Genomic DNA, 25,856 nt, shown 5'->3' on the forward strand with positions numbered 1-25,856 from the left:
GAAGTCTCCAGCTACAAAGAGAAGGTCCCTGTCACTCGTCGACGAGGTAGTTTACAAGAGGGTGTCATAGAATTGGTCTTTCAGACCATCTGGTAGCCCCGGTTGAGGTGCATAGGCTGAGATGACAGTAGCTAATCTATGATGAAGCACTAGTCTAATCTTAAATACTCTGTCACTTACTCTAACGACCTCGATTACCTTATCCACCCATTTCTCCGCTAGAAGTATTCCTACGCCCCCGACCCCGTCAGTGTTCCCTGCCCAGAAAATCTTGTACCTGTGTTCTTTGCCTGTGAGGAACCTCGCAGAACCTCCTCTCCATCTTACTTCCTGAATGCAGCACATATCTACGCGTCTCCGTTCAATATATATATATACATAACATTACTTGACTTTGAAAAAAACCTTGCATCAGGACTGTTAAGTTTTAGTTCGAAACAGACAGTTTCGACTTTCAGCTTAAGCAGGTTTTCATTTCAACTAATGTTAGTCTAAACCCTTCCCTATCCCCATCTTCCCTCTGTGTGTGTGTATCTAAATATCAAACAAACCAACACAAAACAGCAAAGTTTGTTGATAAAATATTAAACAAACTCTCCTGTTTTTGTTTCGTTGTCACTATGTACTCAGTGACATACGCAACTGCAAATTCCAACCGAATGATGTATAGATGACTAATGCAACTCCTTAGTATCTCTTCAGACATGCAGCTAACACCAAACCACTAAACCTATTCTTTATTGACCTTCACCTTTGACAAGGTGCCTGCAGTTTGAAGGTTACAAAGAAAATTAAGTGTAGATGAATAACTTGCAAGAGCCATGCCAGCCGTGTACAGAGATGCTATCTCTGTACACACACCCTGGGGAAATTTTCTTCCTGTAATTCATCATTCATCCACAAAGACAAAGAACCTTGCATTTGTGATACTGTTATTCCTTGTTTGTTATCTGCAGTTGAATCAACTTCACTTTTCTCGTTATTAGCTTATTTTACTTATAGCTTATCACATTGATTTATTATTGTTTTTATTATTTGATTTGGTCTGCTAGAAGAGGCTACATTCAGGGTATTCACACTCCCTTCCTCTGAGGCTGGTGGAACCAAGTGCTTCTCTGGAATATATATATATATATATGAATACTTAAAATCAAGCTACTAGATAAAAAATGTTCATCCGTACATATGCACACACACATATATATATATGTAATGTATGCATGCACGTATATGTGTGTGTGTGTGTATTGACAGTTTTCTTCTATCAATTCCACTCAAAAGGCTGTGGGGTCAGTTTGGTGCCCAAGGTTCCACACAGTGGGATTAAACCCAGAACCATGCAATAAGGAAACAAACCATGCCAATATAGTCATGCTTGCGCTAGCATGTTCATATTTTCTTTTTTATATTTGCTTTTCCATACATAGATTAAACTAATATGTGATTAAGGCATTATTGTACAGCTAGATGCACTTCCTGTTCCTAAGCTTTACCTGTTTACATGGCTTCAAATGGTAAATATTTTGTAAAAGACCCGTTCATAACCTCAGTATAAGATAGTTATTTTTTTCTGCAAGTTGCTTTTTGAGCGCATTCAATGTATCTCATCTCCAGAGATTTGGCTGTTATTTTAAGAATGCCCTGCTACCACGTAACAGCTATTTGCGATAAGGGACCCAAAATACCTGTTAAGTGGTAGCAGGACATGCAAGAAATAGCAGCCAAATCTTTCTTTTTCTGGGGAAAGGAGCCATTTACACATGATTTCGATGTCACAAACATTGGAAGCATGTGAAATAACCTAGAAAAAAACTCACAAAACAAAATTCTGTTGCTAGGAAACTTAGAGTTTCCCAGTGACCCAATGGGTCACAGGTAGTCTAGTATATATATTTATATATATATATATTTCACTTTCATCATTTTTGACAAGCTGGAAAATACTGCCCTCAATTGGGGATATTTTTTTCATTTTTATGTTATTCTGACTTCTCCCTCTCTGATTATGGAATACTAATTCAATATCATGATTCACGTGCTTAGCTATCTTATAAACAGCTGTAAGAGACATTATCTGTTTATATTCTCTATCTAAATTGTTTTTTCGAGTAATGCCAAATGTTTTGCTTTTTCATTTTATTCTACACACCTATATTTATATCTATACACATAGACTTATGTGTACAATCATCATCGTTTTCCCATAGTGACATTACACATCCACCACATCTTGCAACCACTCAGCATCATACTTTATGAACAGGAATCATACATTGTGCCCCTTATTTTGAGAGAGAAACCTTCATCATCAGCTGAGTTAATAACCCGCTGAACTTTTTCCAACTTGTTCTCATTCTGTAAAGAAAGATAAGAGAGTAGCATGGAAAGACTGAGAAAATGGGGCTGCAGAGGACAGTATTGAGTAGTGTAGTCCCTTAGATCACTGGATTTGTGGATAACACCAAGTCATTCAACTAATTGCACTGTATTTCATAAGAGTTCACTTAGGTCTGTGCAACAAAGACAGCCTATTTGTCACATATTTCTCTTTGATGATACAAGTATTGTACAGATTTGTACAAAAAAACAAAATGAAATGGGGCGAGAGAAGTGACATACTTTTTTTCCATATCTGAACTGTGTTCTTTTTCAACGGCTAAAGGTAGAAAAATGCTGTGTTGTACACAGTAGGAAACAGGTAGATAGTCGTTATTGTTGTTGCATTCAACGTTAACTTCAGGACCCAAAACTGAAAGTGACTTGGTATTAATGCTAGATGAATGGAAAAATAATTTAATTCAGTTTTAAAATAATTTTATGTATGTTAAAGACGACACTAGCAGATAATCATTATGATGTCTAATTGAAGCATTGTGTAAATAACAAAACCAAGATTAATAGTTTAAACAGCCTTTTCAAGAGCTTGAAATTAATGTGTTTCAGGCCACAATAATTTGCAAGCAAGTGCTCAGTTCAAATTTCTGCATTACACACTTAGCTATGGTAACAGTAATGGAGTGAAAAGAGTAGGTGTATTGTTGGCAGAAAAATGGATAGAGTAATTGAAGTAGCTGGTATACATTCAAATAGTTAAGCTTAGGTTAGTCATAGACAACACTGCAGTGATACTTATCTCTGCATACATGCCATAATCAGATAGAAGAATAGACAGACTAACTTTTATGAGACCATCCTGCAGCCTATCTCAGTAATAAATGACAGTGACCTCACAAGCTTGGCTGGTGATTTTAATGGACATTTTGGGCAATATTATGATGGCTTCTCTGTCATACATGGATGCTATGAGGAATGAGGAAAGATCAAGGCTACTAACAGAAATGACCTATATGCAAGACTAACTTCAATAAAATTTCCTGTCAGCTAATCACCTATCAATTAGGCAACCGCACGATTGGGAGAGCCATCATACTCACCAAGAAATGACATTGATAGCTGCTGTGATACTAAGTCTAAACCTGTTGAAGAACTTTGCACTCAAACATTGTTTAATGATTAGTAACTTTAGAATAAGACTTAGATAAACCTAGAGTCACAGAACACTCTGGAGAAGGAAAAATAAAAGCTGAAAGAGCCTTTAACCAGTCATAGGTTCAGAGAATTTCTAGTCAATGCATATGACAGAAGGAAGAAGGAGAGAGAGAGACTAATAGCATACAGGACAACTGGGCACTTCTATAAGACAAGGAGGTATTCAAAAATCTTCCCGGTGACACAACAACAAATGCACACCAGGTTTCAAAGCCATGGTGGAAGCTGAGGGCAGCTACTTTGAGTAAACAGCTATCTCCTAGCCATAATCTAGTTGATATTTTTTAGTATTCTACACCAACAATCAAAGCTAGCCTGAACACCTTGTACATAGTAGCTGTACTTTCCCAGATGTGGGAACATCATTCTATTGTGGATCTCACCTGACCTTTGTAGAAAGTCAGTGATGAAGTATTTTCTGGCTCTAAAGAAGATGGATCATCTTTGCAATATAATTTTTTGCTTTGGGATTGTCAGGAGAGAACAGACTGTCAGTGAATGGGAAATAAGTAGTTATGGCATAAGAATTTGTGATAGGAACTCACAACAGCTTTGCTGATGTTAAGTGCAATGACATTATTTATGTAAAATTTCTTATTAGTGAAGGATCACCAGTGAGTCACAGAGGAGAGCAGATCCTTAGAGGATCTGGCTCAATGTATGCTATAGTGGCAGTCATTGAGAGGGGGTAGAGAGACCAAAGATGATAAGCAGTGCACTAAGTCTGTCTGTGCTAAGATTAAAATGTTATTTACAATAACATGGAATTCCTGCACTAAACTATTAATCTCAACATTGATAGAAACTTTGAGGTTCAAATTGAGTGTTGACCAAGATTAGAGAGTGTGAGGTGTCAGTTTATTATGCGCATGTTATTTGTGTGTATTTGTACTGTGAACGAAACAAGATTTTCACCCATTTCATGTTTGTTTTAAGGCTGGTAGTGCAAATTCAGCATAGAATGTGGATGGCCCCTGTGCACCAAAGGTTAGGAACAAGTGAAGAACTGCAGCATCTGCAGAGAATGAACAAGTTTGAGAATACAGAGTTTAAATTGTTAATGTATAAGATTAAGAATGTGCATAACATTACTGAACATTGAAGCATACCAGATTTGATAGAGTGTGAGTCAAAGATAGCCACATCTCATACACTACAATAAAGCAATCTGACAAGAAGCTTCTAACCCAAGAGATAAGAAATAGGTAATTTTGACTTGAGAATTTTGTGATGGGCACTCTTGGCTGCTTTGTTGATGTCCAGTGCGATGACATGGTTTTTTGTAAGACTTCTCATAGGTGAAGGATCACCAGTGAGTCACAGAAGAGAGCAGGTCCCAAGAGGATCTGACTATGCATGCTATACTGGTCGTAATTGAGTGGGGTGAAAGGCCAAAGATGATAGGCAGTGCACCAAAGCTGTCTGTGCTTAGAAAAAAATTAAATAGAGTTTTACAACATGAAATTCCTGCAGTAAGCTATTAATATCAAGTTTATAAGTTCAAATACTACTGAAGTTGTTTACTGTATCACTATATAAAGCGAATCATCTGAGTTGATAATTTTGGGTTTACTAAAATGAAAAATAAGTTTCAGCCTTACTTTAAAATTGTGCTTTAAAATTATATAAAGCTGTATTTAAAATATACTGGCTAAAATATAATTTTTGCAACCAATGATATAATGATAAAAGAAAAATATCTCAGTGTAATGAAGAAATACCCATGAAATGAAAGAATAAGATGCCACAATCAACTGAAATGAGGATACATTCATTGATGCATAAATGTAAAAAACAGGTGTAACTTAGATGAGCTAAGATAACAAATGGATTCTATTTAAACATAAGAACACTGCTTACTAAAAAACAAATATTTGAGAAAAGCTAAGACGTTACACCATATGGTAGTATTGTTGGTGTTTGCGATAAATTTACTGTTCTTTAGAAACAAAAACTAATTTTTTGCACAATAATTAAAAAAAAATATTCATTTAATTAAATATGCTATTCTGACAACATCAGATAATTTTTACAGAGGGAAAATGTGGCAAATAGGAAACAAAGAAAAAAAAATGTGATGTCTATTCTTTGTTCATTTTTTCAGCAGAATGCCTGAACAACAGTTTTGCTTTTGTTTTTACTAATAGGCTATTTTGTTTTATTTTTCTTTCTCTTTATTTTCTGGATACATTCTGATGAAATAGATTAAATTGGTTTCTAAATACATTTGGCATCTATTTTCCTCAAGTGTGACAACAAAATATATTTGCTATCAGACAACACATTCAAAATGTTTTGATTAGATTTTTTTGCACTATTCTATAGCCAGATACAATGTTTATTAATCGTATTTACTTAATAGTTTTCCAGCGACATTTCTTGTGGGACATTATAAAGCTTTTTGCATAACTAATAGGGTGATAACTAACAAGAAAACATCATATAGGTTCTAAAACTGACATATTCACTACTAGCATCATCATTAGATTTACATTTGTTTTTCAATGCAGTATGTGTTGGACAGATCTACAATATCTGTTCAACTCATATACAGCTCACCATACACTGTAATACTATATGCACACAGTGTAAACACTGATAAGATAATTTATATTTCACCAACAACAGAAATGTACCAAATGATAAAGAGTATTTAGCTTTATCCATCTGCAATTTGGTGTCAATTCCTTCCAGGGTTAACTTTGCTTTCATCCCCTCAACCCATCAAATCTATGACATGTTTTCCCATATGTAATATTTGCTTCATATATTAGCATATCAACATTTCTAGGCACTCACCCTATCATATGGATGAATCATACTTGAAATGCCAAGCTAAGAAGTGTATGTTTACACAAAACCTGAAACATCATGGTCAAACAAAATGTTTATATCAGCATTTTATGGCTGTATGTTTTTTACACATACACACACATATATATATTTATATATAAATATATATATATATATATATATTGAATGTAGGTCTCAAATGTGCATCTATACTCCACAGACTTTATGCAAGCCAGCACTGAGCAATTTGCATTTCACCTTAATTACCCTTCACAAATCACTCAGTACTGACATTCACCACTTTCTATTACCATTGACTGAGGAATATTAATGCAGTATATGGGGATCAGACAATAAGCATAAGACAGTGTCAATGCTAGTTCCAAAAATTCCAGAAATTATAGCCTAGAAGATGAGCCTCGTCCTGGAAGATCTGTAGAACTCAATGAGGACATCCGGCAAACCCTGGTGGAACAAAATCCCATTGTAACTGTTGAGGAACTAGCAGAGAAGCTTGGATTTGGTCATTCAACCAGTCATGAACACCTGCGTGCCATCAGGAAAGTCAGCAAATTGGGTCAATGGGTTCCTCACAAACTTTCCAAGTCTAATCAACTGCAGAGAGTGAATGTGTGCTCTTCTTGTCTCACTGATGAACCTTTTTTAGACTGAATAGTGACGAGAAATGGGTTCTCTACAAAAATGTCAAGCACTGAAGACATGGGTAGGGAAAGGAGAAACACTGGCACCCCAGGCTAAAGAAGGTCTTCACCCACATAAGGTGTTATCTGTTTGGTGAGATATGAAAGGTTTAGTCTACTTTGAACTTTTAAATCCAAACCAAATGATAACAAAGGAGATCTACTGTGAGCAGCTGAAGTCAGCAGTAGAAGAAAAACAACTGCCTTTGGTTTCAAGATGAAAGGTGTTCTTCCATCAGGATAATGCTCAGCCACATACAACAAGGATGATATTCCAAAAGCTGGAGCAGTTTGAATGGGAAACAATGCCACACCCACCATATTCACCATACATTACCCCATCTGATTATCATTTATTCCACAGTCTTCAAAATCATTTGGATAGAAAAAATATGAATTCTGTAGACAAGATCAGAACAGTACTGGAGGAGTATTTTTCGTCATAGATAAGTTAATTTTGGAAGAAGGGCCTTGCAAGTCTACTAGATAGATGGAAGAGCATTGTAGAAAATGAAGGAGAGTATATTTTAAATTAAAAAAGAACTTTGTTTATCTTAATTTGAAAAATAAAAGAAATATAAAAATATATTATTTATGGAATGGCCCAAAATAATGCCTACATTTGAGCTTTTCACCCATTTTTTTTTTACCTAAGTTTCCATCTGTTGCCTGTCTTGTCTACCCATTATCCACTCATCTCTTATTATCGCCTTTCTTATTCATTTCACAAACTTAGTATTGACATTTTGTATGCCAGCCTATCACTCACCACCACCCTTCTCTCTCTCTTTCACACACACACACACACACACACACACACACACACACACCAATAAACATGTTGCTTCCACAAGAGTTTTTCTCGAAACATGATGGCTAAGTAATAAGGGATTGCATCAGATTTATTGATATCCCTTGCACTTTGTTTAACTTCTTGTGCTGCCTTCCATCATGTACTCCCACCTTAGATCACTGTCCTATGTTAAACAGCAGTAAATAAAATAGAAATTTGATAAACTTAATATTAAAAACATCTTCAAATAAAAAAAATATCAAGCAACGGTTTTATGAAAGAAAATCAAGTAGGTTTCATTCTACCTGAATGAAACTGAGTTTACCAGATGCAAGACATATTGAATATTACAAAAGAAATGCATTCTTAAAACATCTGTTCTTAAAAGATTTACAAATGTTAAATTTCACAGAGCTATCCAGCAATGTTTGTGCTGCATCATATACAATATAAATTCATAAATTGATTGCATTACATAAATTTTGTGAACAAGATGGCTAAAAAAAAAAAAAAGAAATCAAATGCATAAATTACACTCACTGAATACCATGATGAAGATTTCCTTTTCTTTTCAGCTTTGGTCTGTTTCAAACTTCTGGATTCATCATCCCTGCCAGTATCACTGAAAGAGTTCTTATCAAAGTGCATGCTGAGATCAAATGATCGATCAGAGATTTTATCCATCACATTATCAAGTGACTTTTCAAATGCCCTTTCATGTGTACTGCCCTTAAGAATATCTGTTCGTTCAGACTCAGAAGATTTCTCACAGCTAGTTCCAGTTGATTTCCGCTCTTGCATACTGTCATTCGCACGTGATGAGGAGTCACTCCATGTACCAACATCGATAGTGTCCCCTTCATCTTTATGGACTGGGATATCATTATCTAAATATAATGTGTCAACAAATGACACAGATGAAGAATTATTTTTGGTCTCATCAGCTTCTTGTATACATGGGCTACGTGTAACCCAAGGGACATTGGAAGTCCTGAAAAGATAAAACAAAGGTGTAATAGCAACTTCTTGAATTCTTTTTACTTGATTGTTTTATTTTAAATAAAAATATGAAAAGGCCATCAAAAAAACAAACAAGCACATAACAAAAATTAATTACATATTTATAGCCACTTAACTATTTTTCTTTGACAAATAAGCTGAAAAAGTTAATAGTCCTCCTCTGACAAGTCACAGTGTGTTCTCATAAAGTAGTGAAAGTTCTTGCAAACATCCATTACAAATTCAATTGTGATAAGCAGCCAAAGTCACTGATCTCTCTCTCTCTCTCTCTCTCTTCTTTCCTCTCATCCATAATATCTGTTATCTCTCTCTAGATGCCATTGTCATTAAGGATTCCAGTATTGTCAGATACTAGCAGTTTTTATTGCTTTCATAATTTTTTTCCTTTTTATATTTTCATTCTTTTAAGCAAAGAGATATTAATGGCTGAATGGGATTTGTCAACATCCATGTAATAACTGCTTATCATTGTTAAGAGCCATCTGGGTATCTTGACTAAATCAAACAGTTATTTAAACATGCTGCATACTATATACTAAGTTTTCAAGTCTGTTAGAAAATCAGACAAAATGCTTTGCAGCATTTCTTTCAGCCCTTAACATTCTAAATTCAAATCCAACCAAGGTCAACTTTGCCTGTCAATCCTTCCGAGGTCATTAAAATAAAGTATCAGTCAATTACTGGGATTGATTTACGCAACTGTTACTGATGTCTTCCAGGCTTCTTCAAGCAATGGGCTGTGATTGAGAAGACCTAACAAATCACCTTCATGCAGCTTCTGCTTTAAGGGTGGATGAGGTATAAACAATATTCTTGTAAAAAAACAATGATCCAAAGTATTGTCATCTTTGGAAGACATTGTGTCCAATGCTAGTCAACAGAAGATATAATAATCAAGTATTTAATACATGATAATAAAAGCATTTGAGGTGATTTCTGTAGGATGTAATAAAAGCAAAATTTGTCATTCTTTTGTTTCCATTCTTTCATGCAAAATGCTGCACAATGTTCATATTGAATTCTTATTAAGGTACAGGGCCAAAATTTAATAAACATGATGGTATGGCATTTAAATCAACCCTTTCTCCGTGAAATGAATTAGTTTCAACTTGGAGTAAAAATTAGTTTGCATACTCAACTAAAAAGAAACTAACTGTTTTCTTTTTTGTTTCTTTAGAAAGGGTTACTATCAACACTGTAAAACTCTAAATTTTCTATCAATATTTTCTCTTGTCACACACAACATGATACATCAGAAATCTTCTGCCTCTTCTAATATTGATTACATCAGCTTCCATCAATCTATCTGCATTCTAAGATTTTTATAACTATCTGTTATCTATATAAAAAGTGTTTGCTTTGTGTGTCATCTTCATGTTGGGTGAATGTTTCCTATTTCTGCTGATATTTTGAGATGTTATGATGTCTGATTTCAAGAAATGCTTAGTTTCTTGTTGGTAACGTTCTAAGGTTGTCTCTCATTACTTGTACTGTACACAGGTCAAAGTACTACTTATTGTGTCTCACCTACTCAGCAGAAGAGCTGGTAAAAACAGAGAACTTGACAACAGAGCATTGAACTCACTGGAAACATATATGAAATTTGATGCTTTACAATGCCAAAACCAATCCTTTCCACAGAAGAAAGAATAACTACTAACATTTAATGTTTCAAGGAAAAGAATTAAACCTTTCTCTAACAGACATTTCATTAGATCTATAATTGTGACACCAACAAAGAGATTTGTAAACTGAATCACTAGCCTTAAAATAATATTGAAAAACTTCCTGGCTATTCTACATCTTAAAATAATTCTGTAAAGGTTTTGTAATGCTATTTACTAAATTAGAACAGAAGATGCAAGTAATGTATAGTAAATTAATAAATGATTTAAGTCAAAATAAGGATTAAATAATATGAAAAAGAGATATGTTGAAACATGATCATGAAAGGAAAATTATTATTTTTAATCACAAGTTATTCTAGCTAATGATATCAAGCTTCTAGTAACATCCTCCTTATTTCCAACAAACTGAAGACTGAAACAAAACTATGAGACTATGAGATAGTAATTAAAGATTATAAATAATTCAATATGATCAGATTTTCTTTAACAGCACAAACATTTCTTTTGAATAGAATGGCCACTCAGAAAAATCCATCTATCTAATTGATGATTACTTTTCCATTAAGTGTCATCTGTACAATATTTCTGTCTCTATCTTTTACAGAAAATATTTCTGTATCCACTTCTAAACAAAATTGACCATTTTATGTTTTGCAGCTCTTTTATGCCACTCACTTATCTGTTTCATATCTTAAATTCAATACCCAATCAGTTGATCAAGTATGTCTCATTCTTCTCAATGGAAATGCTACTTTTAATGCCTATGTTTTACTAAAAAGATTTTTTTATGTACTTCACAATCTTTCTTTCATACAAAGAAAGAACTGTTTTTCAATGAGAAACTTTTGAGGAGATAACATAGTCAGTGCTAAGGTCACTGACTATGTTACCTAAATATCATAACTTTTCTAGTACTTCAAAACCTCTATTGTTCATAGTCTTCACATTCACTTAAATAATACCAGTTTTTAATGGAACCAGTTCAATGCCAGTCTTTCTGAAGTGCAAATTTGAGCAGCTAATTTATTTCTCTACCTATACTGATATTAGATAAACTATATATACATTTACAAGTAAAATTTTTCAATAAAAATTACCTACTTCATGTCAAACAATTTTTAACAAATTAAAAGGGCTGCTATCTACAAGAGCAACAAAAAAAAAAGCTAGAGGATAATAGAAGCCTTTGTATTTTGGTTCAGTGGGTCACATAACATCTAGTCTGTTTTAGAGCATCTTAGCTAGCTCATTTCACTGCTAGTCATTTTAATGACTTTTAAACCTTAAATATTTATTGAGGGCTTTGATAACTTTCCAAAAAGGAAGTATAGTGAAACGGTTTCAACCTATAGACATCAAAATTTAGTTGTAAAATTGGTTTCTCAGAAGCTTGCTATTATTGTTGTGTTACTTTAGAAGTATTATTGATTTCTTTTATATATTATTGTTCTATTTTATTGAGTTGCACTTGTTTTGGCAAGTGGTTTCAATTGCAGTTGTGTTTGCTTTTATACTCATATCAATGCAGATGTATTTGCTTTAACATTACCGTTTAATTATTGTATGGTATTGTGTAACTGCCTTTGTAACTCAATATGTTTGTATAAAGAATCACAGTAGAATTAATGACAAGTGTTAATTTTTTTTTTTTAAAGGGTAGTTTTAAGATTGTTTGACCCAAAGATATTCTGTTAAAAAACAGTGATGGAGAGCAATATCCACTATTTTGAACAATGAAATAACTTTTTCTATGTGTGTTCTACCTCAAGACCAGATGAGATGTGTATCTAAGTTTACAGGTTAAATCCTTTTACCACTTCCTATTTGTAGTTGAAGGGTTAACAAACAGTAGACAGTGCATCTACCAGTAAAAATACTTGAATCAGCAAAAGCAAATAACTGAATTCACTAAACATACATGAAAAAGAAATTCATAGAAATTCAAACTGTAATATCCTTGATTTATTAGTCTGGAAATATCTTTAAAATATCACTGAAAAACCGATTTTTAACAGCAACATAGAAATCATCTGTGTAGATATGTACAGACATGTGTATCAATCATCAGTCTACTGCAGGCATACAATTTACACACACAAACATACCTATATAAAAATGAAAAATAAGAGTGAAACAAAAAGAAATAAGAAAATTAGATTTACGTATAAGAAAGGTAGAAAACAAATAATAGTAGTGAGTAAAATGTCAAATAAACATTAGACATAATGAAGTGAGAAGATATTTATACAACATAATCTTTATCATAGACATTAAACTACTTATAGAGGGTGTTAACAAGATATGATGACATCATTGTTTCTGTACATGATAACAAGTGGAGACACACCATAATGAACAGAAGTAAAAATCAGATTTCAGTTTTCTTACAGTATTAATAGAGATTATATAAAAATGATACACACCAGTCTATTTTTCTAAATAGAAAGGGAGTAATATATATATATATATATATATATATATATATATATATATATATATATATACATACACACACACACACACACACACACACACATATATATATGTATACACACACACATATACGACAGGCTTCTTTCAGTTTCCATCAACCAAATCCACTCACAGGGATTTGGTTAGCCCGAGACTATAGTAGAGGGCACTTGCTCAAGGTGTCACACAGTGGGACTGAGCCCGGAACCATGTGGCTGGTAAGCAAGCTACTTACCACACAACCACTCCTGTGATATATACTAATATAAGTAATATATTGGTGTAGGCATGGCTATGTGGTAGGAAGTTTGCTCAACATCCACCAAGTAAGTCTCCACCAAATTAATTTCCAATATATTAAATGTACTTCTGAATATACATACATAAACTCATTGTATTAACAATCTCTTTCAATTTGAATAAACTGTTCACAAATCTTTTATCTTTTATCTATCGTGCTTGAGAAGACCTGTCAAGCCAAGTGAGATCATAGTCATGGCTGATGCTGGTGTTTCGTAACTGGCACATAAAAAGCACCCACTACACCCTCGGAGTGGTTGGTGTTAAGAAGGGCATCCAGCTGTAGAAACCATGCCAAATCAGACTGAAACCTGGTGCAGCTTACCAGTTTTCAATCAAACCATCCAACCCATGCCAGCATGGAAAATGGATGTTAAATGATGGTGATGATTGTAACAATGCTGAGATGCGACCTTGGAAAGTTTTTATCAAAGAGATCAACTCCAGTACTTATTTTTTAATTTTTGGCATTTATTTTATTGTTCTCTGTTTTTTGAACCCTTAAGTTATGAGGATGTCAAAAAAAATAAACAATAATGTCAAATGATAAGAGAGAACAAATACATACACAAAGACACACACATATATGGATACATAGATGACAGGTTACCAAATTCACTCATGAGGTATTTATTGGCCCAGAAGGCACTTGCTAAAGGTGCAACACAGTGGGACTGAAATCAAAACCACGTGGTTGCAAAACGAGTTTCTTTGACTATACAACAATGTTTGCATTGATACAGCCTTGCCATCGTCTATGTGGAAAAAACCCTGAGATGTACACAAGGATGGATTTGGAAGAGGGTTAACATTCAAAAGTATTAGATTATACAGGGTGTCCACAAAGTCTGGGTACATGGGATTAACACATACTTTAAGAAATTATTATTTCTTATATTTAATTGTTTACGCTATGATTTTCTTTACTCCATGTACCCAGACTTTGTGGACACCCTGTAGATACTATGGATGATGGAAACTAGGTGACTATAGTCTTTGGGCGGTTGTAACAGAAGTATACAGGAGTTAAGATATAAATGAAATTGAGAGGTAAAAATATTCTAAAAGATGTGAAATGAATCAAATAGGACAGAAGTATCACAACATAAACTGAACTAGTTCAGGAAACTTGATTAATTCATACCAGCCCAATGAAAAGAATACAATATTATCATCTTTGGATGTTCCAAAAATAAGTCACATTATAATATTACTTCTCATTTGATTAACTTTCCATTATGAACAAGGTTACGTTAATAATCAAAGAACAAATCAGCAAAATTAGAATAATTAGCATTGAAGTGACTATAAAGTCTTAACAAGTGTACATTACATATTCTGCCAGGGAAAATGTCAATATAACCCAGTTTTTATAATATCGATTTCTGTTAAATAAAAAATTATCATCAGCTGCTATTACCTTTAGAATTGTATGTCTGTAAACTTGTTTTATAATAGAATTTCAGTATGTATTAATTCATACCTTTGATTCAGGATTTTGTAATATACATATAACCCAAAATGATGTGCAGCATCAGGACATCACAAAAAAATATTTTTAATATGAATGATAACAGAAAGTTTATCTTATATGATTCATTTCTAGTTTCATTCATCATCAACTTGAGTATGAAATACGATAAGATGCAAGAACGATTCATTTTGTTGTCATTCAGTCACATAAATAATACATCAAATGATTTTTGCATGGCATTTTTCTCAACAAAGAAGCAACCAATTTCTTAGAAAGCCAAAAACAGGACAATATTTTTGAAACAGATGTTTCTTGATAATCAGCACCAGTCCATAAATGTTACTTTTTATGTAAGCATTAAAATATTGCCACAGTAAGGCAGCTGTTGGATAACTCAAACAAAAGGTAACGCTAAATAGATATAATTTACAAGCAAACAGGTGCCTGCAGTCTTTGGCACTGTAAAAGAAACACTGAATTTATTGAATAACTGTCCAAAGACTATCCCTTTGTTTCTCACAGAATCAAATTTGCATAATAAGAACACAATATATTTACTTTAACATTTCCTTACTTAATCAAGAAACCATCTGTTACATCTGATTTGCTCAATTTGCAATAAGACTACCAAAATGCTGTTGGTTTAAATTTCTAGCTAATAAATGATAATTAGTGTGAAGTAATTATCTCCAGTGTATTGTAAAAAAGAACTGAAGCAGAATTATAATGTTGGTATAAAAATATATTATGGTTAAAAATGAAGATGTAACCTTAGCGGTTACAAATGCGACATGAAAGGACAGTTATTCTGGTAAACATGGAATATTCAGATAGGAAATGTAGATTTGTTAGACAGAAAATATTCTTCAACATTGTGTATGTCTAGTATTATGGTCCTAGGGTGACCAAAGCTTTGCAAGTAGATTTGGAAGATGGAAACTGAAAGAAGCCCATGAATATGTATACATGCATGTATATGTGTGAAGATGCATGGCTCAGTTGTTAGAGCATCGGCCTCACAATCATGAGGTAGTGAGTTCAATTCCTGGACCAGGCTGTGTGTTGTGTTCTTGAGCAAGACACTATTTTCATTCTGATCCAGTTCATTCAGCTGTAGAAATGAGTTGTGACATCAATGGTGCCGAGCTGTATCAGCCTTTGCTTTCCCCTTGGACAACATTGGTGGTGTGGAGAGGAGAGGCTGGTATGCATGGGTAATTGCTGGTCTTCCATAAATAACCTTGCCTGGACTTGTGCCTTGGAGGGGAACTTTCTAGGTGCAATTCTATGGTCATTCATGACTAAAGGGGGTCTTTACCCTACATATATGTGTGTGTGTGTATTTGAGTCCTTTGTCTTGACATCACATGACAGTTGTAAAATGATTGCCACTGTCATACAAACATTGTCATTCATTTTCAATTTTCTGCAAGAACATGTCTGGCCATGCAGAATTATTACCTTGCTTGGAAATAGGTAAAGGTTGGCAACAGGAAGAGCATCCAGCTGACCCATGCAAGCATGGAAAAGTGGACACTAAATGCTGATGATGGTAATGTCTGTTAGTTTTGACAATGATTATTCAGTTGGTCAATCAGCTGAACAACCTGTTCATTGAATTAGTGTGTAAGTGGCTGAGTATTCCACAGACATCTGTACACTTAACATAACCCTCAGGTGGAAGCAGTGCAACACACTGTAACAATCTTTACCTTTGAATTACAAGTACAAGATACTTGCCTAAGATGTCACGCTATGGAATCAAACCTGTGACTTCTTGCAAAATGAACTTCTTAACCATATGGCTTTACAATATCCATGATTTAAACATATATATTATATATATATAAATATTTTGGTCTCTGTTATAGTTGCAATTCCCTTCAAAGGAAGTGCTTGAGGACCACTTCTTGTTTTTATTATTTAGTCAAAAGAATTAAAGCAGCAAGCTGGCAGAATCATTAGTGTGCTGGACAAAATGTTTAGTGGTATTTCACCTATCGCTATGTTCTGAGTTCAAATTCCAACGAGGTCAACTTTGCCTTTCATCCTTTTAGAGTTGATAAAAATAAGTAGCAGTGAAACACTGGGATTGATGTAACTGACTCATCCCTTCCCCTAATATGGCTGCCCTTGTGGCAAAATATGAAACCATTATTTAGTCAAAGGAAGGTGGCAAGCTCGCAGAATCATTGGCAGGCCAGGCAAAATGTTTAGTAGCATTTTGTCCATCTTTATGTTCTAAGTTCAAATTCCGCTGAGGTCAACTTTGCCTTTCATCCTTTCAGGGTCGATGAAATAAGTACCAGATATGCACTGGGGTTGATATAACTGACTAGCCCCCTCTCCCAAAATTTCAGGCCTTGTGCCTTTAGAAGAAAGTAAAAGGGGATGAGCATCAGACAGAATGCTTAGCAGCATTTCTTTCAGGTCTTCCTTATGCCTTTATTAGAAAACAATTATTTAGTCGAAGAAGAGTAGGAAATCAGTAGAATAGACAGTGTGTCAGACCAAATGCCTTGTAGTATTTCATTATGACTTTTTACATTCTTAGTTCAAAACTCTTTAGAGCCTATGTTATGTTTCATTTTTCTGGAGTCAATAAAATCAATAAAATAAGCACCCGCTGAAGACCATACCATGTATGTAGACCATATGTACCTACCTACCTATCAACATACACACATATACATACATATACTCTTTACTCTTTTACTTGTTTCAGTCATTTGACTGTGGCCTTGCTGGAGCACCGCCTTTAGTCGAGCAAATCGACCCCAGGACTTATTCTTTGTAAGCCTAGTACTTATTTTATCGGTCTCTTTTGCTGAACCGCTAAGTTACGGGGACATAAACACACCACCATCGGTTGTCAAGCAATGTTTGGGGGACAAACACAGACACACATACATATATATATATATACATATATACAACGGGCTTCTTTCAGTTTCCGTCTACCAAATCCACTCACAAGGCTTTGGTCGATCCAAGGCTATAGTAGAAGATACGTGCCCAAGGTGCCACGCAGTAGGACTGAACCCGGAATCATGTGGTTCGTTAGCAAGCTACTTACCACACAGCCACTCCTACGCCTATACACATAATTACATTGAAAGTTTGCTCTTTATCCACAAAAATTGTAAATAGTTTGGTTTCTTTCAATTATCTCTTATGAATGGTTTCAAGCCACCAGTTACTAAGTCATGAAAAAAAAAAGATAGAGATGGAGAGAGAGAAACATGATAACTCCAAAATATTAAACTTACTATCAATAGCTTTTGGGGGAAAAGAACAAGAAAACCATTTTTCTCAACAAATCTGAATATTATTTTCTAAACATACCATAATATGCTCTAAATGTTCTGTACTGCTGAAAAGTAGTGTGAAACCACTCCTAGATTGGTAAAGGAAAATGTAGCTAAAACTGTCCTCACAATCACTATCAATAATGTAATTATATTACATGTTGGTTCTAGATTATAACCTATGGCTTTTTTAAGAAAACAACATTTCATTTGACCTCTTAATTAGCAACATTGTTAAATATATGCCATATATCATATTTTCAGTTTTCTCTTTTGTGTCTTTTAGGAGCTCTAGTCACTTTTTTATTGAGAAGACTAATAGCAGAGAGGCTACAAATTAAATGTTTAGTGGGGAAAAGAAGCTGTTGAGCAATATGATTTTTCTTAAGTTACAGAAACATAAAGCCCAGCATGTCAGTATATAACATTTACCATGTGGTACCTACTGTAATTCTTAAGCCACTGGGCTAAAATAAGACACCAGGACACTAGGAGGTAGATGAACCTATGAACGTATATCGGCACAGTCACTCAACCCTCTAGAAATAGCACTCAAACCTGCATCAAATTACATTCTGCTGTCTTTGAAAGGGAAAGATATATTGAATAATGTAATACTAGATATACATGTCCAAATAAAAAGACATGATGGTCATACTGGAAGGCTCTTAATCATAGATCTGACTGATGTGGGCTGATTTGGGATTACAGAAAAATAACAAAAATTAAGAAGTTGATTGAAAGACAATATACTGATGTTATTTAACAGGACAAAGCAACTAGGTACATGGAAATTGTGACACTGGCTAATAATATGTTGTTGTGATAAAAGGTAAGAGTAGTAATGGGTTGTTAAGTTGCTCTATATAGTCCAAACTAAAATTGTAAAAGAAAGTTTTAAAACAAACATAGTAACAATGGTTCTGATAAAGATTATATTCAAATATATAATTTTCCTTTCAACATCAAACATTTGAAGTGATAAACGGAACAGGTAAAAAGTTGAAAGCATCTGATAAATAAAAGCTGATAAACAATAAGTTACACAAGAAATTTTATGAAACGCAGTCATTTCTAAAAGACAGTGATTGGTAGATAATAATAGACGTTATCAAGTCAATTTATTACAGAAAGGAAAACATTGTCTTCATAGCAGAAACGATTGTAATAGTGGTGTTGTAGTAAGAGGAATTAAATTTAGATGAGTCATTTTCAGAATATAAATTTGAAAAGGCTTAACTTTTTTAATACCAACTTGTGAAACAGCTTGTACTAAAGTATTCGTATTTAAATGTACATCAAACTCTTGTTATAACATGGGAAATAAGGAATTTCAAGTCGTCAACACCAGTATAATACATCAAAATATAAAGTCATATGTATGTAACTTAACCCTTCCAGACTATTAATTATATTAAAATCACATAACAAACTGCTGATAAATATAATCATGAAGGAGCTGTGTGTGTGTGTGTGCGCGCGTGTGCGCATGCATGTACATGAGAGAGAGAGTATGCACACGCATATACACACTCTTACACATTTGAACTTAATTAGTTTGGGGAGAAGGAATGGGATCCGTATTCTTTTTTAAAAGCTTCCAAGACTATAAATTAGGCACAGCTGAGTAGGAGATTTCTTTCTGGACTTTCACATGGTTAATAAAAATTAAGGATTGAAATTGTGATGGGAAGTGAAAGATGAAACCAAGTGTCAGGGTCTATGAAGAGGCAAAATGGAGTTAGTGACTTCAGCTGAATGCTAATAATCAAAATATTTGCTAGGGAGAGGACTTATCAAGCAGTGGAAGAAAACAGAATATAGGTTTTTGCTTGCACACTTACTAATGGATCAGTCTCATAAAGAATGACAAAGTCTTTCAGGTAGTTGGTGACTTAGTCCCCACTGAGAAACATTTTCTAAAAGAATTTTATAAAAATCAGAGACTCCATTAAAAATGATGGAAATTGACTGCAGTGAGTAGATTAAATGTATATTCATTTATGGCACGTAAAAGCACCCACTACACTCTCAGAGTGGTTGGCGTTAGGAAGGGCATCTAGCTGTAGAAACTCTGCCAAATCAGATTGGAGCCTGGTGTAGCCATCTGGTTCACCAGTCCTCAGTCAAATCGTCCAACCCATGCTAGCACGGAAAGCGGACGTTAAACGATGATGATGATGATATAACAATTAGTAAATGATCATGCTTTTGCTACAGGTTTCCAAATAGACCAATCAAACCCACAGATGTATGATAGCACACATTTTCCCCATGTTATCCATGCTGGCACAACATTAAATTAGATGCAGTTGTAACCATTCGAACCATAGAGTAACTATTTTGTTTTATACTCACCAAGGATTTGTTCTTTTTCTCTCAGTTTCGGAGTTTTTTTTTTCTTTCATGTGCATCTGCTATATCCACAATGACTTATTTTCTGCTTCCCTTTTTCAATTTATGAATCACTGCCTTGCTGTCTTTCCTAAGTCCAATGCCAACCAGGGAGGAAACAGTGAATCTAGCTACATACCTACAATATCCCACCCACATCTAAATGAAGCTCTGTACACAGTCGTCTTTGTGTCTTACATGATTCCCTAAGTCATTCATAGTTTAGTTTTGTTTTTTTTCCACGAACCTGTTCTATATTGTCTTCCTAGGTGCTAAATCAGAATATGTTATAAATCAAGTCACTGCTTCAGTATTGCAATATGGCTTAGGAACATGAGTGGTACCCAAAAGATGGGTAAATATGGCAGTGACAAGGTGTCACTAAATATGGTAGTGACAATATAATATATCCAAGAGGGCAAATAGAAGAGAGTATAGATACAAAAGAGTCAGGGAGGGTGGTTAAGATGGCAAGAATATGGAAGGAGAGTGAGAGATGGTAACAAACATTAGAGTAGAAATGGTCAGATGTATATAGCGGATACATGCAGTGAATGAACAGGGATAGGTGCAGTAAATATGAGTGAAGGGATGATGATAAGAATAAGGATGGGTAGGAAGTACAAAAGAGGTGATATGAAATGGTGATATGGTATATAGCAATAGGTTCTGCTTTCATCACCTACAACAGCAGTAAAGTATCACAGTAAAAGAGGACAGTGACTGATGGAAGAGTGACAGGGATACGAGGGGGAGGGGAATTAAAGGGTGTGAGAAAAGCAAAAGCTGGATATAAACAAGGGTAGAGGTGACTAAAAGTAAAAATAATAGATGGATGTCAAAAGTAAGTAGCTCAGAGCAGTGCTACTCAAAGTGGTGGTCCATAGACCGGTGCCGGTCTACGAGCCATCAGCTGCCAGTATGCGGAGAGTTTCCAGAAAAGAAAGCAACATTATAAAATGCTTATGCAATATTGTATTATTTGTTTACAAAATAAACACAAGATGAAAAAAATTATCAACTTTTATTATATTCATTATATATATATATATATATATATATATATATATTGTTTCCGGTATAAATTAATATTAATAAGAAATATTACCGGTCCCTGGCACAGTGGGAAAAAAAAAACTGCCAGTACGCCACATCAGATAGTTTGAGAAGCACTGGTTCAGAGGAGGGACCTAGGTAGGGGAAAATGGGAAGCAATAGTTGTAGATTTGGTAAAAATCCAGTTATGTACATACACATTATGTTTTGAGAGCCTCAATCACACTGTTGAAGTATAGCTGAGCAGGTCTTCAAAAGCACACTGTGTATTGCCAATCATCTCAATCCTTTGCAATCTCTTCTGTGAGGTTCAACATCTTGAGACTAGCTCTCATTATCTTATCCCACATCTTCCTGAGACTTCCTCTTAGATCTATTGTAAGCAATCAGCATTTCTATATACAACTATCCTCATCCATGCTCAAACCAATGCAGTGTTTGCAGTCTCTTCTCTTACACTCTAAACCAGATTCCTCTTCTGCCCAGTTTTTCTCTCAATGCACAAGCATACTGACATTGCAAATCCAGTGGAACATGCTGGTATGGGTTGGACAGTTTGACCAGGGCTGGTAAGGAGAGGGGCTGCACCAGACTCCAGTCTGATTTGGCATGCTTTCTACAGCTGGACGCCCTTCCTAACGTCTATATATATGTATCATTACCATCATTATCATCACAGTGCTGGTGCCACGTAAAAAGCACCAAGTACACTCTGTAAAGTGGTTGGTGTTTGGAAAGGCACCTAACTGTAGAAACCAAGCCAAAACAGATTATGGAACCTGGTGCATACCCTGGCCTTGCCAGTTACTGCCAAGGTGTCGAACTTATGCCAGTATGGAAAACAGACGTTAAATGTTGATGATGATAGTGATGATGATGATGATGATGATGATGATGATGATTGATTGATTGATTTGCACAACCAACTTAACTTGGATGTGTTGTTTTGAATGCCACAGGCTGTAGTCATTGTCCTGAGAAATCATCATGAATAGATGTTAAGAGCTAAAAAGCACAATTGCTAGACAAAATTTTGTTAACACTGATGGATATGATTGTGGTATCACATGATTTCAGTGTGATTTTCTCTTCATCAGCAACGGATACCTCCCCACCAAATGCTAGATCAAAAATTCATCAATATAGTTTAACACTGACAAAACAGTCTATTGCTGACGAAGTACAAATTATGCTGAAATCATGTGATACAAGTCTTGTCCACGAGTAATGACAAAATTTTGTCTACTGATATGATCTGTGCTTTTTTAGCACTTAACATTTATACAAGATGATTTGTCAGGACGATTACTGCAGCCTATGACATTCAAGACAATACATCCAAATTAAGCAGGATGTACAATTAATATATATATATATATATATATATGGTAGTCTCATACATGTAGTGCGATATGGTGATTTGTAAAATATCAATCGAGATTATTCTAACAATTAGAAGACAAACACTCCCTCTCCTGGGAGTGTTCAAAATCTAAAAACAGTATGTAAGGAAGTAAACTCCAATAATATCAGCTTATCTAAATTTTTAGAAAACAAAAACAATGCTGATAGAGCTGGAACTTACTTTATGTACACACACACACACACACTTTTACTAGTTTCAGTCATTATACTATGGCCCTGCCTTTTATGTATAAATATCATTGGAAGTGCTCAAGAATAAAACTTATAAAAATTAGAAAACTTGTTTATGTGAAACATGTGCAAATAGAAAAGAAAATCTACCATTATTTACATTGAACAACAGACAATAAACACAAAATAGTGAAGCAATTATTGAACATAGGATAATAGGACATTATCAGATTCATATTCATTTTCATTAAAAGAAGCCATTTAAACAAATTGGGTTTTTCAGTGAAGACATATTTTTGTGAGTTTTCAAAGCTACTTACCTTGAAATTATTTTGTGAAGATGAGCAATAACAATGATAAAACAATATCCTATTAACAATCTAAACATTGACAAATATCTGCATGCAACTTTTCTTACCAAAATTAGGTAATTGAGATATGTAGTATGTTGTAAAAAGGAAAAAAAAAAGACAATACTGAAACATGATATGACTGATTTTGTGAAAATACACATAAGTTTGATGTTAAGGTAGCAAACTGCTACATCATTCAAAGAAATCAATTTAGTGGAACAGGTATAAACTATTTTTACTAAGTTTTTGTTTCATATGGTCTTTTCTACTTACATACACACATACTTTTCTCATTCTACTGTTGCTCCATGATAAAGGTTCTTTAACTACAATGAAGTAAATATTATTCTGAAATACATTGTCTTTATGGAGAGCAAGGTAAGAGGCAACTTGTCTCAAATCTAATACTCTTTTGTTTCAGTCATTTGACTGCAGCCATGCTGGAGCACTGCCTTTACAGTCGAGCAAATCGACCCCAGAGCTTATTCTTTGTAAGCCTAGTACTTATTCTATCGGTCTCTTTTGCCGAACCACTAAGTTACGGGGATGCAAACACACCAGCATCAGTTGTCAAGCAATGCTGGAGGGGAGGACAAACACAGACACACAAACATACACACTCACAAGGCTTTGGTCGGCCCGAGGCTATAGTAGAAGACACTTGTCCAAGGTGCCACGCAGTGGGACTGAACCCGGGACCAAGTGGTTGGTAAGCAAGCTACTTACCACACAGCCACTCCTGCACCTATGTTGACATTTATTTCACTTGCCCTTTGAAAGATGACAGACCATCTTTCTGATGTTAGGCGTAACATCAGAAGTATAAAACAATGAAGCAGACAAAATAAAGAACCTAAATTTGAATCTCTACAATTTGGACTACCAGAGCTTGATTTAACAAAAGAGCTAATTTAACAAAAGAGCTAATTTAACAAAAGAGCTAATTTAACAAAATGTCTGCCTTTATTATGAAAGCTATCAAAATCTATAGATAGAAACATCAACATAATCATTCATATCTGCTAGAAATAGAAACCAAATTTACTCCATATTATACTCTAACATTTTAAATAAAGAACACATTAGTTCAACGTATCAATAGAAAAGACAATGTTTACCGCTTGAATGCCTTTGATCAAAAACCTTCTAGAAAAGGATTGCTTAAAATGCTAAATAACAATAGGCAGGTAGACAGAAACATACTGGGCAATAAAGAGCATATTCAGATTGTAACCACAGCAAATACAACCATAAATAATGGGTTGAGAAGAGAGCCTTTATGTAGTTGGTTTACCCAATAGAGATGGCAGTTAATTCCTCTTAAATCATACTCTAACAACTTAAGAAATGGAAGGACATATTAGATAATAGCTACTCTTTGTGAAGAAGGAGAAAAGCAGGATAATCACAATCAGAAATACTTTGACCAGAGGTCAACTTGATAAGGTCCGGCCAAGAACTAAATAATAACAATGACTACAAGTCAGAGTGTGCAGTATGGTCCTCACCAGACACAGGTTTAGCATATCCAGAGTTATGGATTGTACCTACATGTGAGAAACCTACTCACTAAGGGCTGACCATGGATTAGTCAACAACATAAATGTTTGACATGATGCATGTATTTTAATTTGTTTTCACTTAAATTCATGAGAATATTTGTTCCAAACAAAACTTTACTTAATGTTATCACTGTAAACTCTCATTAGCTGATATGACAAATTTGCTACAGCAACATTCCATTAATGCCAATGACATTGCAATATACTTTACTCCAGAAGACTATCTGATTTCACTTTATATATCCAGTGAAATTTTGTTTTATAGAATCCACTCTGCCTAGATTTAAGATTTGAGCTTAGAAAAGTACTTGCAAAAGTTTAAGAAATCATGAACCGTTCATGATACTTCTGAGCCAGAACACTAACAGTAACAAACAAATTATTTAAACTTAACCAAAAATTTTTTAAACTAAAATGCCATGGAGCTATATAAAATCTAAATAAAAAGAAAATTAAATTCCATTTCCATTTCCTATGTAGATAGAAGAATGTACTTGCTTGTAAGTAAAACATAATTTCAATTTTCTTTTACTGTATGAAATTAAACATTTGATTTGATTTTTTTATATCAATAATTATCATCATCGCTACCATCATCTAATGTCCTCTTTTCCATGCTTGCAGAGATTAGATGGAAGGCACATTTTTTATAATTGGATGCCTTTCCTGTCACCAACCTTCACCTGTTTCCAAGTAAGGTAATATTTCCCTATAGCCAGACTTGTTTTTCAAGGAAGACTGGAAATGAACAGCATCACTTGTATTGACAATGATCTCATTTGCAACCATCTCATGATGTCAAGACACATAAACACACATGTGTATCTGTCTATCTACCTATATATATATATATATAT

At 34.4% G+C, this 25,856-nt stretch overlaps 1 protein-coding gene across 9 annotated transcripts in view; it reads right to left on the reverse strand.

The window, feature by feature from the left end:
- Positions 1-25,856, reverse strand: part of LOC106868342 (protein Aster-B) — a 264,262-nt gene that overhangs the window by 151,557 nt on the left and 86,849 nt on the right. For all 9 annotated transcript variants that reach the window (XM_014913557.2, XM_014913556.2, XM_014913555.2 and 6 more), the window contains one exon: positions 8,377-8,827. In XM_014913557.2, the coding sequence (XP_014769043.1) occupies positions 8,377-8,827 (451 nt within the window). The remainder of the gene's footprint in view (positions 1-8,376; positions 8,828-25,856) is intronic.

The sequence above is a fragment of the Octopus bimaculoides genome, chromosome 5 (assembly GCF_001194135.2).
Source record: "Octopus bimaculoides isolate UCB-OBI-ISO-001 chromosome 5, ASM119413v2, whole genome shotgun sequence".
Classification (NCBI taxonomy): Eukaryota; Metazoa; Mollusca; class Cephalopoda; order Octopoda; family Octopodidae; genus Octopus; species Octopus bimaculoides.